Genomic DNA, 15165 nt, shown 5'->3' with positions numbered 1-15165 from the left:
CTTAATTTACCACCACATAAGGAAAACAGAGAAAGTGCGCCCCCTGTAGGATAAATCGATACAACTACGTTCTCTAAGCAGGATTAGAAACATTAACATGCAAAAGGTCACCGACTTATGTATCTGATCAGTTTTTAAATAATTGCAGCTGTTAATCAGTTCATTGAAATATTTCTAAAACCTGCTCAGTAAAATGCAGCACTTAAAAGAAAAGGTTTCAATTTGTTGAGGTTTTTAATAATCATCAACACATTTATATACAAAGCAAGCAACAATATCCTGTTCAAAGAAGCAAAAGTATCCTAAAATGTATTTTCTTGTTTTAGTCTCATTAAAATAGCTAAAGTTTACCTCAGGAAATCAATTCAACAGTTATAAGAAGACATTTTACAGAGCAAGTATAATTAAAATTGACAAAAACAAATCTTCAGAGATAATTTTCTAGTTTACCAAACCTGGGTATGAGTGAAAAAGCTGGATGGAATTAACAATTACATGCCCCTCCGATGAAGATAATTATGAATTATGACAAGATCCTATTTTAATCAGAGTACACTTGTCCCTTACAGTTTTTATGAGCACCAAGTTTGACTTTGTTCTTCAATTATTCAATGGGGTAAACAAGAATGCGCACACCATAGAAGCAGAGATAACAGCTTTTCCACATCTTAAGTGTTTGAATGATTGGGCTTGTTGGGTGTCTCAAGTTTCCACATCAGCATCTCCTTTAATCAGACTTTTACCGGCCACCTGAAGACAAAGGTGTTTGTATTTCTTGCACCTATTGTTGTGCCTTTAATACAAACATCTCAATACCCCGATTGTCAAAAATATTTCACAGTAACATCAGGATACCCTCAGCTTTCTGCTTTGAAGACCATACAGAGATTAAAAAAAATAAAAATAAGCAAAAAACGAATAAAGGTAAAATTCACTACTGCTACAAACATGTATTAGAGTGAAAGTGAAATGTTTGAGTAGCTTTATTTGACTGCTTGCAAACACATTTAAGAAAATGTTATTGTGAATCAGTCTTAGGTGAAGCTAAAATAACCCTAGATAAAAAAATTAAAAAAAAAAAAACTAAATTACTGAGGCTTGGGAGTTTTTAAATCATCACATCAATGTTGATCTCTTATTTCACATTTGTATCCATGACATTTATTTCAACCGTCCTTTAGCACTAACAGCAATGATGCAGTCACAAAGATCTAGTATAACTCAAGGTGATGGTAGGAATTCCCGACGCATACCAAGTAGTTTGTTCCTCTAAAGTGATCATAAAAATTTTTAATCCAGAGCAAAGCTTATTCCGAAACAGACGAAGCCCAACAACGCCCAGACAAAATACCACACCAAAGATGAGATTGGCGCTGTAACCACAGATGTAATTTGCACACAACCAGGACAGTACTTAAGTTTTTTCTTCCGTATTTAATATAGTAAAATGTTCTAAATAATGTGATCTTGCATCCTGTTTTTCTCTTACGTTTATAACTCAAATTTGTATGAAGACATCACAAGTGAGGATCAACTAGCTTTTAACTTATTCTGCATTATTTGATCATAAAACCAGGGGTTACAGGTAACTGAAAAGAGTATAGAAAAAAACAAGTAGTTGTCTGTTTAACACAATCCTAAAGAAAAATAAAGGTAAAATAGTTTTGGAGAAGTTCAGAACATATACAAAAGCGTTTGACCCACAGGTTCGTTTGGTTTGTTTCTTCCTCAGGTTTTCTAATGGTCTTGCCTAGGTGAGAAGCTGCACCGTTGGGATGATGGCGAAAGACATCAACACAAACATACTCACTGTACAGTCATACAGCTGTGGACCTCAGTGCGTCCACTTTTCTCAGTGGCATCACAGGTGAAAGTCTGCAAGTCTCTAGCTCTTGTACAAACAAACCGTGGGAGCAGTGTCGAGCAGTTGGCTCTGCCGGCGCTCCTATGTTTTATAGCTGCAACAAACGGAGCTCCTCCACTCTGTCAGATCATCTGGCTAACAGAGAGAACTGTGGGAAAGAAGGTCCTTTAGGGGATCTTACATTTTGTTTCAGTCATTAAAATGAAGTGGCTGCAAACAGAGAAAACAAAAATAGGTATATTTAACCACAGAGAAAAAAAGATAAACACAGAATATCAGTCAGTAAAATTAATTTTAAAAAAGTTTGGAAGGATAATTGAAGCAAATAAAGGGTTATGAAGATTATGACCAGTTTTTATCCAACAACTTACTGAAAACTGCTGACATTTCTCGTTAACCTGCTAAAAGTCTTTTTATACATTCAACACAGGTTCAGGGAGTTTTAATGAGTTATCGATAAATGGCTTGACTAATCATAAATGATGAATGATTCAGAAGAGAAGACTGGCTAACAGGAAAGGAGTAACAGCAAAAAAACTAAGCCAAGGGGTAAATCTATATAGGAGAATTGTCCAATATGTACAGATAACTTGTTAATTTTTTCTCTCTTTCCTAAATAAGTGTTGAAAACAAAAACCTGAATGCTATTCGGGTGATGACTTGTGAAAATAATTCTAAATTAAGAAATGTCCCCATTGCTGCGGAGCCGCTGATGAGCTGACAGCAAGCTTTAAAGTGTGACTGTAAAAATAAATAAATGCGTGAAGAGGTTCAGTGAGTATGAGTATATACAGTATATATATACACATATATATATATATATATATATATATATATATATATATATAAATTCAAATGCTGAATATTTTTAATAATCAAAATTATTTATTGTAATACCATACAGACATCTCCAGGACATAGGGTACATCTGTTTCATTCGTTTGGTTAAGGTACACTGTAAAAATAGGATTTTCTAGATAAGAGTTTGCTTTGCTGCAATCTTCCCCATTAAAGTGAAAAAAGAAAGTGCTCTCAAAATGATTTTTTTTTTTTTTCGGATCAGACAATATCAGGATGCTGCATTGGCAAATAAAAATAAGCTGTGAAAGCTATTTTTCACAGCTTTTGGAATCAACTTAACCCACTGAGGTCACTACATTATAAAATGCCTCATGCAAAGCACAAACTCTGTGTATGTGGAATGTCCTGTCACTTTTATGTAGCTCAATGTGCACGACTTGTAAAATTGCAGAAGTGAGCCATCAGTTTTACTGTGGTGCTGTTTTATGGTTTAAAACCTGTGTGTGTGATGCAGCTTTGTTCCACTTTATTTATTTTCCTATCATATCCTGTCTGTTAAACTACACAAGTGGGTTTACCAGGAGTTTGTAGCCGAAATAACTTGTCTGAATAATAATGTAATTCAAGTGACTGAATATATCTGTGCTGTCAGACATCAACAGACTTGTTCATTGCTGATCTGACCCCCACTCTGCAACATTTCTTGGTGTTTAATTCATTGTAAAGCAGGTAACTGTAGTCTGAACACTCAGGACAGATTTTAATAATTGATGTGACTTCTTGTTGTTAGGCTTGTTAACCTTCATCTAGATATAAACATGTAAATACTGGTATAAATATGGGAGATTTTAAAGAATTTTAGGTATTTATTTATTATTTATTTACCAAAGTATCAAAGTTCTTGATTCATAAGAAAAGTCACCCATCTTAAATCCGATAGAGACCCAATATAGGTAGTGTGTAGAAGAATATGAAGAACACAATGCAGATAAAATAAAAGCTACCATGAAAGAAACTTGGGCTTCGTTAATATTGAAGCAAAGCCATAGGCTGATCCTTTTCATGACACACTGTGCTGATGCAGTAATACATAAAACCACATGTAAGGCATATTGACACACATACCATAGGTGGGCCAACATTGTTGTATTAATATATTTGTCATTGGTCATTTTCTGAGCAACGGGGGGTTTATTTATTAGCCAAAACCGAAAATCTTCAACATTAGCAGAAATAAATGCTTGAACTATATCACTGTTTATATTACTCTAACATATGCATCACGTTTTTGAATAGAATTATGAATAACTTTTTACAAGTATTCAAATTTACTGAGATGTACCAGTAATTTTCACTAAATTTATTGGGTTTAGGTATTGAACTTGTATCAAACTAATTTAAATGGAATATTGTTTTTTTAAAGCAATGAAAAAAAATCAGCTGAAGATTTCACCTTGTGGCCTTGATGGTTTTAACTCTCGTCATCCGACACATGGGGCTTCGCAACAGCCATCTCCTCTTTGCTATTTGCAATCATCTTGCACTTCTATAGAAACAGATCAAAAAGAAACATTGGTTAGTTCTGAAGTAAGACGTACATAATTACAATTTAAATATTCCGAATTTTAATCTTAACTTTTCCACATTTTCCCAGTTGGTATTTCTGCTCTATGCAACACTTATTTATTAGTAATTTTAAGTACCGTATTTTCCGCACTATAAGGCGCACCTAAAAACCTTCAATTTTCTCAAAAGCTGAGAGTGCGCCTTATATATGGACCAATATTGAGCCACAACAGGTCTCGCAACTACGGTAAGCAGCCGCCGACTTCCTTTTCCCCCATAGAAGAAGAAGCGCGCGGTGCACGCTGGGTTTTGTGTAAAGACCCCAAAATGGCTCCTATTAAGAGACACGCTTACGACGCAAAGTTTGAACTCAAGGCGATCAGTCACACAGTAGAACATGGGAATAGAGCAGCAGCGAGAGAATTTAACATGAACGAATCAATGGTGCGGAAGTGGAGGAAGCAACAGCTGTTTATTCATTTTGTAAAACAGTTCAGCCCATTTACCTCTGTGAGTTCCTTAATGGTATGTATGTTGGCCTGCTGAGTGACTTTCCTCTTTGCTTCCTCAATGTGGTCCAGGTTTAGAGACGGAGTTGGGGGGACAAGACTGGGGGGGGGTTTATTAGTTATGGTGGGAAGAGGGGCAAGTGGTGGCATAGCGGCAAGGGCTCCCATGTTGGTCAAGGCAGCAGTCATGGTGGCTGCTGTCATACTTGCCACAGCAGCACTCATGGTGATGTTTGACATAGTGGGCATTCCAGGAATATTTGGTAAGCCCATTGGACCCATATTGGGCATATTTGGCATTCCCATGCCCATTGGAAGAGGTAACGGTAAAGGTAACGAAATTGGGGCCGGGGACGGGGTAGGGAGAGGGAGCTGGAGAATAGCTTTTGGCCGAAGACTTTCTGGAATAGGAACCCCTGCCTTGGCACACATGGCAGCAGCATTCGCCTTGGCTATTTCAAGCAACTGGTCCTTATCTGAGGAGAAAAGGAGTGAAAATGAGACAGAGGAAGGGGTAATGCAAACAAGAAGGTTGGTGCACGCAGTTTATTTATTCACAAACTAAATGTTTTACCCAGATCAGTTAGCCTTGGAGGTGTTTTGCTAGCACTGCGTCGTGATCGGGACCCTGAGCGGCGTTGCTTGCGGAGAATGACAACTGGAGAGTGACTTGGTTCCCTCTTCCATCTGTCTCGTCTGTCAAATGAACGACTGCGGAATGCTGGCCGTCTTCCTCGACCTCGTGACCTTGACCTGCGTCTGCGATCTGAGGAGCGGGACCGTGATCGCCTGCTTCTGTCTCCTGATCTGGATCTTTTCCTACGGCCTGTGGAGCGGCTTTTAGATCTCTTATTCCTATCCGGGGACTTGGACCTCCTCCTTCCCCGGGCATTCGGTGTACGAGATCGCCTCTTGCGAGCTGGAGAGCGGGATTTCGACCGGCGGTTCCTGGTGCGTGACTTGGAGCCAGAACGCTTGCGCCGTGTGGTAGAACGTGAGCGTGATCTCCGCCGTCGAGCAGGACTCCGAGATTTGGACCGTCGCTTTTTTCTTTGCGACGGAGAGACGGAGTCTTTTTTCCTAACCGGAGACTTGGACCTTAGGAAGGATAAATATGCAGAAGAATTAATAATTGCACACAATGACGCTTTCCAATGCAGACTATAAGTCAGAAATCAACTTGAGAAAGAAGGAAGACTCATCAAATTTCAATGCCTGACTTGTATTGGATATTTTTATACCAACTGAAGACCTAATTTTACAAAGTTAACCAACATCAAACCCCTTTTAAAAAACCTCATAATACAAACCTGGACAACTTTTTTCTGGATGCCGGCTTGGATGTCGAGCGAGAACGTTTCCGGCGATCAGCAGGTGAGCGTGACTTGGAAAGCTGCTTCTTTGGTACTTCTGGAGATGCTGAACCTGAGGAGCTTTTCTTGCTCTTTGACACAGTTTTGACTGGAGATTCCTCATCGTCATCTGAGCCTTCTGAAGAATCAGAACCACCTGGGCCGCTGGCTGGCTCTTGGGAAGCAGATCTTGAACTGGGAGCAGGCAAGTTTGCAAGCTGAGTGGGCTGATCCTGCAACGTATCCGAGGGACTCTCACTTTGGGGTGCAGCGTCAGCTGCGGAAGGCAATGGTTTCAGATCACCTGCTAGATGCATACAAATTGCATAATCACCTCAATATTTATTTCACTTAAATGTATTTATAATGTTAATAACCTAACAAAAGTTTTACCTGCTTCAAAACACGGTGTGCCATTTTCTTCAACAATTTTTTCTTCTGGTGTCTTCTCCTTGGCAGGAGGGGAAGCCTTCTTCTCTTTAAGTGGTGGGTTAGATACTGATCTTGCTGAAGATGAACTTTCAGATCTTCCATCACTAGATTCAGACCTTGACCTGGATTTAGATTTTTTTAAACCTCGAGAGGCAGATTTAGACTTTGACCTCCTTCGACTCCTTCGTGGAGATTTTGACCTCTTTTTGCTCGGCTGAGGTGATCGGTGTCTTCGAGACAAAGAGCGGGATTTTGAGCGTTTTCCGGACCTTGGTGGCGAGCGATTCCTCCTTCCAGGAGATCGAGAACGTCTTCTAACTGCTGAACGGGATTTGGACCGCCGTCGTGGAGGAGGGCTTCTTGATTTGGACCGTTTGCGAGGACTCCTGGATCTGGAGCGACGGCTGCGCTTAAGCACGACAATGGATCTTGAACGACTTCGTCTGCTCCTGCGGGCAGATCGAGACCGTGAGCGGCGGGATCTGGGTGGTGGTGTCCTCCTGCGCCGAGACAAGGAGCGACTCCTGGAGCGCCTGCCCCCTGCACGCCTGGCTGCTGATCTTGATCTAGAGCGACCAACAGGGCGTCTAGACCTAGAGTGAGAGCGACGGATTTTTGTGATGGAACGTGACAATGAACGTCGACCAACTGCACCACTTCGCCTTGGCGACCGGGTCCTGGAGCGCCTTTTACCTCCACGGGAACGTGACTTGGACCGTCGTCGTCTCCTTGGAGAACGAGACAGGGAGGGGGACCGCCGCCCTCCACGCTTAGGGGATCGTGACACTTTTCTTTTGGGAGATGGAGAACTTCTGCGTCGCTTTGGGGAAACAGACACAGAACTCTTCCGTCGTTTAGGAGACTTGGACTTGCTTGGAGATTTTGACGCCTTCTTCATTGGAGTGGCAGAAAGAGAGGTGGATCGGGACCGACGACTGGATCTCTTCTTCAACTTTTGGAATGGTGAGAGCGATGTTTTCTTGGTTTTAGGAGAGGGCGAGCGGGACTTGGAGTGAGAGAGCCTTTGACTCTTCTGAGGAGATGAAGGCAGCTTTTCCTTGGAGCCTGATCTAGAAGGAGCTCTGGATCGTTCTTTTGTTAATTCTTCTGGATGAACCTCAGCTTCTTGCTTGATAAGACAGGGTGACGGTGAGCGGCTGGGGGCCAATTCTGACCTCTTAATTTCTAAGCTCTTAGAAGGAGACAAAGGCCGGGGTGAATCAGGCTCCTTGACCTTTGCCTCTGGTACTAAACTGGTCTGATCTTTCAGGATTAGGTCATCTTTTGGAGTAGTGCCTTCCTGTTTTGGGATAATGTCAGGTAATTCCTGTACATGCATGAATTTGGCTTCTCCATAATTGCTCTCAATCTTCACCTCAACAGTGTCTGTCTGTGTTATCTCATCTTGGCCAGCAGAGGGTGATGTCTTATCCTTTTCTTTATCCTTTTCTATTTCATTGGCGCAACTATGGTTCTCTTCAGTGGAGGGGACTTCCATGTCTGATATTTCTTCCTTCTTCACTTCAGGCAATTCAGGCTTTTGCATTAAGATGGGAGCAACTTGCTCCTCCCCTTGGCTGTCCTTTGGATCTGGTCGGGATGTTGGCTCCTTGAGGTCAGACGAAACAGCTGGAGAATATTTTCCATTGCCAGCTGTTTTACCTCCTTCACCTTCAGAGTCAGAACCTGAAGCTGAGCTGCTGTCAGATGGCGAGCGGGATGATTTTTTTTCTTGCTTTTCATCTTTCTTTCTCTTCTTTTTTTTCTTTTTGGCAGCTTGTCTTTTATGTTTCTTAGATTTTGAGCCTCCATCTGTATCTACACAATGGGAAAGAAATAGTCACAGTTAATATTACCAAAGGTATTTATTGCATTACTTTAAAAAAAGACACAAATTATGGTTGTGTGTCACTTCCATTTACCTGTAACTGCATCTTTTCTTTTCTCCTCTTTCAGTCCTGTGTTTTCAGTTCCGGCTGCTGCTGCCAATCTGGCACTAAAGCAAAAAATGTATCCAATTTACTTCCCATGTCTAAAACACTGAATAATTGTCGACATGAGCAAAGTAGGATGTTTGCTCATGTTGAAATAAAAATGTTCTAAACATTATTTTTATTTTGAGAATATTACAAAATGAACCCATAGTATAATCCAGTTCCTGAGTAGGAATCAGATCAATAAATAAAACTCAAATTTATCCCTTTTTATAAAACATTTCTATTCTCTATCCGTTATCACAATGGATCACTGTTTACATGTCCACGGACATTTCTATTATATTTGAGGGAGTCCCAAATATGATGAGATTTTTTTGGTTTATTCTTCATTGTATAGGTAATTTTCTGTAATTGGTTGGAGATCATTTCGGCAATCATTTACTTATTTGGGGTCTTTTTGCCAACAGCATACTTAAATATATAAAACTTTGTTTTAGTTTAAGCGTTGTTAACTGTGGAATGCAGGGTACTAAAACTGTGAAACATTTTAAATAGACAGGGACAGGAAGAGTTTTAATCTTGAATATGTTTTAACTTGATGCCATACAGCAGCCATATTTGGCACCATCGGATTTGTTTGTTGTTTTTTAAGGCTCTTCTTTTGACTACTGAGGACAGGCACCAGTCCTCCAGCACAAATTAAACCCCAGGAATCAACAGTAATGCAAAAACTTACAAGTAAATTGTTATAGTTAACAAAATGAATGTTTAAAAGCTAGGACAGCAATGTGAACATTAAATATAGGTGTTTTATTACCAAAATGTAATCAAGAAATGTTGTTTGGGTTCAGTTTATCAGGACTTAATAAATTACTTTGCTTCAGAGTTAAGATTTTATTTAAAATATTTAATGGAAAAAAATATCTATTTTTGTCTGACCTGGCTCTAGTGGTCCTTCTTGGTGGAGGTGGAGGCTCTACATCCGACTCTGCGCCAGATTCTGAACTGCTCTCCTTCTCGCCTTTTCTCCTCCTCTTCTTCTTTTTGCTTTTGTGTTTTCTGTGCTTCTTGTTTTTCTTGTGGGGCGCCTCAGTAGCTTCCTTGATATTCACGTCATCTTTCTCAGGCGCTTCATCCTCACCTGTACACATATGTAGTAACAAGTATTTTAGTTACACAACTCTTTTTAAAATCCACAACAAAATACAGGTAAATCATCAGGAGATTATGCAGAGATTGTCTTGGAAGTGACCAAAGTGGTTCATGTCCAGTAATCAACCAATGTTTCTTAAACGGCAGTGCAAATGATCCTTTCAAGAAATTATAGCAGAATTGAATCAAAGAGCACACAAACAGGCATCTGCCTAATAGATTTTCCAGACGTAATTAAAAAATATATCTTTAGACAAAATAAAATGTAGCATATAAAAACGTCTACGTAAATTAAAAAAAGATTAGAAGAAATGAAGGCAACACTGGTCAAGTACAGATTTGGAGCGCTACGCATTATGTACCTGATGGAACGTCCACTGCACTTTCCATTACGGCAGCACAGAAATGTGGTAAAGAGCTCTCTTAGTGATGCTGGAGTGGATCTCTCTCAACAAATGCTGTGGGGGAAAAAACAAAGGTAATAAAATCTAAAGATACATTATAACTAAACAGCACTTATGCATTTAACTCAAGCATATCATTGGTGTAAGCAGAGCAGTGCTTGTCTCTCAGTTGGCTAACATTTATTTAAACCTACATATGAGCCAAAAATTAAATCAACCTATTAGCTAAACCACAGACAGTTTTAGAAACCCTGAAAACACCAACACAGAGAATCTCAGTCAAAAACAAATTAAAACAACCCTGGAAAAAAGTTGAGCATGAAGGCTTTCAACGCAAAGAAAAAAGAATTCCACTTTAAAATCCTTTTCAAAGAGTTATGTAAGAAAAATAAAACATCTGCATAATCTGCCAGCATTTCTCCTGCCTTAGGTTCGACAAAACTGGTAATCTCTCAGCAAGGTAGCTACAAAATATAAGCAGATGGCTTTGACAAAGTAATTTTTGAACATCATTCAATTATTTGGTTTTTAACTATAATGAAAAACAAAATAATCAAAGAGGTGTCCTGGATGATTCAAACACTGGCACATTCATGTCGTCTCCATGCTGATTTTGCTCCTTTGCCCATTTTTCACAAGCAATTCCTCTCTCTTAGTAACACAGGCTTTGCTAGATTAATAAGAACAATAAAGTAACTACAATGACCAACTGGTTCGGCAATTTCCACTTTCAAAAAACTGATCTAGTACAAATTAAATTATAAAGAAAGATATAAACGAATTCTCTGAAGAGGTACAGTGTCTTCCATAGAACAGTACAATATAATCATTACTACCAAAATATTTCAAACATTGGCTCAACAGAGCAACTCTTAAAACAAAAAACAGAGCTGTGGAAAAAGTATTTACCCCCTTGCTTCGCTTTTCTGCCCCACTTAAAGGTTTCAGGTCATCAAATGTTAATATCAGACCAATACATCCAGAATAATTAAACTTATCAGTTTCAAATGATGATTTCATTTATTAAAGAAATAAAGCTATCCAAGTCAACCTGGCCCAATGTGAAAAAGTAATTACCCTATAAGGGTGGAACAACCCTACCCTTTGACTGCCATCAAATGTGTGTGATATCTGGCTTTGAGTCTTTTACTCAAGAATTTTTGGTCCACTCTGCTTTGCACAACTGTTTCACAATTAAATTAAAGTTTTCCAACATGAATGATCTATTTCGCTCACAGCATCTCAATCGTATTTAAGTCTGTGCTTTACTGAGTAATTCAGAGATGATCTGCTTTGGATCATTGACTTGTTGCAGAACTCTAGTGTTCTGAACAGCTCAAGACCATCACACTACCATGACCATGTTTGAATATAGGTATGACCGATGTCCTTTTTCTAAAAGGTCGTGTTTTACATGAATCCTCCACTTACCAAAAAGTTTCACTGTTGTCTCACCAGTAACACAGAATATGTTTCCCTAGTCTAAAAGAACTATCAAGATATTTTTGGCTGGTTGGTGATGACCTCTCGATTTAATTTTGATAGACCAACCATTCCTAGGAAGGTTTCTCGCTGTTTCTTATATTCTCTATTTGAGAATAATATTTCACACTGCATCTCAAAGCCTTAGAAGTGCCTTTATAAAACTTTCTAGACTTATGCTAATGATTACTTCTCATTAGTTCTTGAACTCCTTGCAAAAAGTGTACTTTTTGCTGCCCAACAAGTTGTGTTTAAGATATTTATTGATTCTTCAAATCTAACAGTGGGGAAAAAGGTTGTTCATCATATTATGTTCATAATTTTTACGGAGTGTGATTACTTTCTCACACAAGGTCAGACTGTTTAGATTAACTTTTAATAAATAAATCATATACACCCTGCTTGTAGTATCTACTTATAATAAATTTGCCCGATATTAAAAATAGTTTTTCTTTAAGTGTAACCAAATATACAAAACAGAAGATATCTTTAAGGGGTAAATAAATACTTATTCACAGAACTACATACTGAGATATTTAGAATATGCTTTGTAAATTATTGCCAGTTATTGTCATTTCTATTTAACAAAATGTACATTTGAATAGAAATGTTAGTATTTACATACATCAAGTGTCCTTGAATTTCAATGTTTGAACTACTGTAATTGTCTTATTTTTTAACCAACTACCATAATCTTGGAATCCTTTAAAAGTTATTTCAATGCGTTTTAACATGATCTTTGGTTGTTTTTGTTTTGTGAAACAACTCTTGAAAATAAAGTTAAGAAAGTAATTTAAACATTTTATATAGTGGTTTGTTTGTTTTTTAAATTGCTCTAAAAACATTTATTTAAAAAAGAATACTAATAACAGCACCACACAAACAAGGATGTAGTCACCAACATGATCTTGAGTATAAACCACCAGTAGCGGCATGTAGTACATATCTGCTGTAGAGTGCATATCTTACAAATCACAAGAAGTCAAACTACGCTTGCAAAACGGTACTAAAGAACCAAACAAAAAACAATTCACGCCATATATTAATAGCCCTTAATGGATGGTACTTGATGAAATAATGCCCAAACAGGCGACATAATATTAAATCCACAAGAAGCTTTTTTTATATTTTTAATGAATGAATCCGACTAATTCACTTAATTCATTCACAACGTAAAATATTATCAGATGAAACCTGACTAAGTACTGATTTGCCGCAACCAAAAAGCTGCGTTGAAAGCGGAGCTAAATTTGAACAAAGTTCTGCACATCGCCATCCCGTAAACACGTTAGATAACGTTGACCAGTGTCAGGCCTACAATGCCCTGACTAACATTCATCCACATATGGTAGCCGATGGCTTTGGCTAGTCAACTCAAACTGATCCGCAAGAATAAAATACGCCATATTTGAAAAGTTCTGAAAACTGTTTAAAACATTTATAAAATTATTAGCCCCAAGAGCCAAATATCGTCCTTGCAGGAAGATGCGGCCTCACACACCGACAACGCACTAGCAGCTCAAACCTTGAAGCTAATGTAGCTGCTAAACATTTAGCTGCAAGTGATGTCAACAAAGCAAAGCTGTTCCTTTGTCAGAGTTTTTAACTGTACAGCGCATATTTACCCGGTTTACGTTAAATGGCTCCGGTTCGTGTAGAGAAAAAGGCAGACGAGTACTGCGCTGAATTGTGCGAAATCAAGCAGTTGTTGAATATGCTAACCGTTAACGTTAGCTTGCTCTCTGCTCCGCCATGATGGAGAAAGGTATCCCAGCATGCCATGGTGCGCGGTTTGAATGACTGCGTCACTGTTTCCCAGGCAACACCACAGTAAACCAGTGACTCTGAAAAGCCGCTGTTTTTAGGTTGTAAATGGGACCGCTTGGACTACCTTTAGTGGTTCTCAAAAGATTTAGTGTCAATTATTTGCCAAGTTAACTGTGTTTTTTGTGCTTGACAGCGGACCATGAGCAAATGTTTGTGACCAAGTATGCTGTATCATTTAGTCCAAACTTGGACCTGAGTAAGATCAAAATAAAAATTCAATACAATTCAGTTTAAGAATACTTAATTAATACCAGCGGGAAATTACATGTTGTTGTGACCCTTTTTTCCTCAAAGAGTTGCTAATGGGCATGGGCAGGAAAGCTCTCATGTATTACAACAACTCAGAGGAAGCCTCTGTCTGAAGATGCTGTTGTTTTATTGAGAAGGATGCTCAGAGTTGTCTGTAATTGTCTTGATTTTATGATTAATCCTTTTTTGCACAATAATCTGCAGATGTTCCAGAGAAGTCCCCAAAACAGAACCAGCCTTATTTATCAACCTTTATAGCTCTCTGGTTCTGACACTTTTGCCTCAGTCAGTGATGGCAAAAGAGATTTCCCTTACACAACAAACTTCTAAAAGATATACAGCAAATACTGAAGTACCTACATCTGTTCTCTCCCTTCTTGTAGACAACTTAAAGGCTGTTGAATACTTCATGCACCTGATGAAAGCAGTCATTAAAATATTTCTGCAGATGGCAGGAATCTGTTTTGTACTGGAAGTCTGAGGTGTACAAAGTGGAAAGGAATGGTGAGCACAGTCCTCTGAGTTTTTTCTGTGCAGCTGACCATGTGATTAGACTCATGACCCTTTTTCTTCAACCCATAAAATACTCTTAGACCAGTGCCTCTGTATTTTTTTTGCATGTCTTCTGTCTTCTCAAACTCCCAGTCAGTCCTCTTTACACTGCTGGCTGTCTTTCCTTATTAAAATTATTCTACATCTCAAAGAGAGTTGTTCCATTCCACTGCTAACATGTGCTTGCTCTGAGATTGCTGCAAAATCAAAGAGTCTTTCTTAGATTTTTACTGATCAGTGTAATAAACTAAAGGTGACTGCATTGTCTTACAACTGATTTTCAAAAGTATATAAAAGTATATTTATCTATTGCAAAAAAAAATTAAAGAATAGATCACTGGTAGCTAGATTTTTAAGAGACTTGTATAATTCTAAAATTAATCCTAGGAAATAAATGAATAAATAAATATAGGATGCATTTATTTCTCATCATTTTTCATCAGATGAAATGTTTTCAAACTGACTCCAAGAGGGGCATTTGTCAAGCCTGCCCAGAAAAGCATTTTGAGAAAAATTTTTTAAAGTTAGCATGAATAATGTCTATGGAAGCTTATATAAATGTTCACAAGAGATGACGAAACAAAATGGACAGGACATTCACCCTTTAAGCCACATGGAGGCAGTGTACTAATTAGTCAAATTATGAAGTGAAAATTTATAGAGTAGATTTTGACATCATAGCAAAGCTGAAAAGATGGACTAAAACAAACCTGTAGATTTTAAGAAAAAAGTCAGAGGCAATTTATTTGAAGTAATATGTTTAGATCCTTTGTTTAAAGCTTGCTAAAAAAGTAACTTAAAGTATCTATTTTGTATTTTTCAGTCCTCCATCCTATGAGTCAATTATAGAAGGTTTAGCTCAAGTTTTACTGAAACCTAACAAAACATACTTACACTCATTACCTTGTAGCCTTTTACTTAGCGACAGAATAAATAGAAAAGAAAAGAAAAGAAAAGAAAAGAAAAGAAAAGAAAAGAAAAGAAAAGAAAAGAAAAGAAAAGAAAAGAGGGGGTGGGGGGGGGGAGTTAGTTTAATGT

The 15165-nt window shown here is 38.3% G+C and overlaps 1 protein-coding gene across 5 annotated transcripts; it reads right to left on the bottom strand.

The window, feature by feature from the left end:
* Nucleotides 1-220: 220 nt before the first annotated feature.
* Nucleotides 221-13290, bottom strand: sona (SON DNA and RNA binding protein a). Of its 5 annotated transcripts, none has more exons than XM_032567406.1 (10): nt 13222-13290; nt 9976-10071; nt 9401-9602; nt 8447-8520; nt 6486-8342; nt 6051-6399; nt 5315-5838; nt 4738-5216; nt 4119-4211; nt 221-2074 (listed from the first exon to the last, which is right to left on the bottom strand). In XM_032567406.1, the coding sequence occupies exons 2-9, from the start codon at nt 10001-10003 to the stop codon at nt 4137-4139; spliced, it is 3588 nt and encodes a 1195-aa protein (XP_032423297.1). In that variant the 5' UTR covers nt 10004-10071; nt 13222-13290; the 3' UTR covers nt 221-2074; nt 4119-4136. The 5 variants fall into 5 exon arrangements, with proteins under 5 accessions (XP_032423297.1, XP_032423296.1, XP_032423299.1 ...); XM_032567405.1 differs by having other exon boundaries at nt 13125-13287; XM_032567408.1 differs by having other exon boundaries at nt 221-2012; nt 13125-13287.
* Between the last annotated feature and the right edge of the window lie 1875 nt (nt 13291-15165).

Source organism: Xiphophorus hellerii, chromosome 7, assembly GCF_003331165.1.
Source record: "Xiphophorus hellerii strain 12219 chromosome 7, Xiphophorus_hellerii-4.1, whole genome shotgun sequence".
Taxonomy (NCBI): domain Eukaryota; kingdom Metazoa; phylum Chordata; class Actinopteri; order Cyprinodontiformes; family Poeciliidae; genus Xiphophorus; species Xiphophorus hellerii.
Note: the sequence above shows the minus strand (reverse complement) of the source record. Positions and strands in the feature narration are given on the sequence as shown.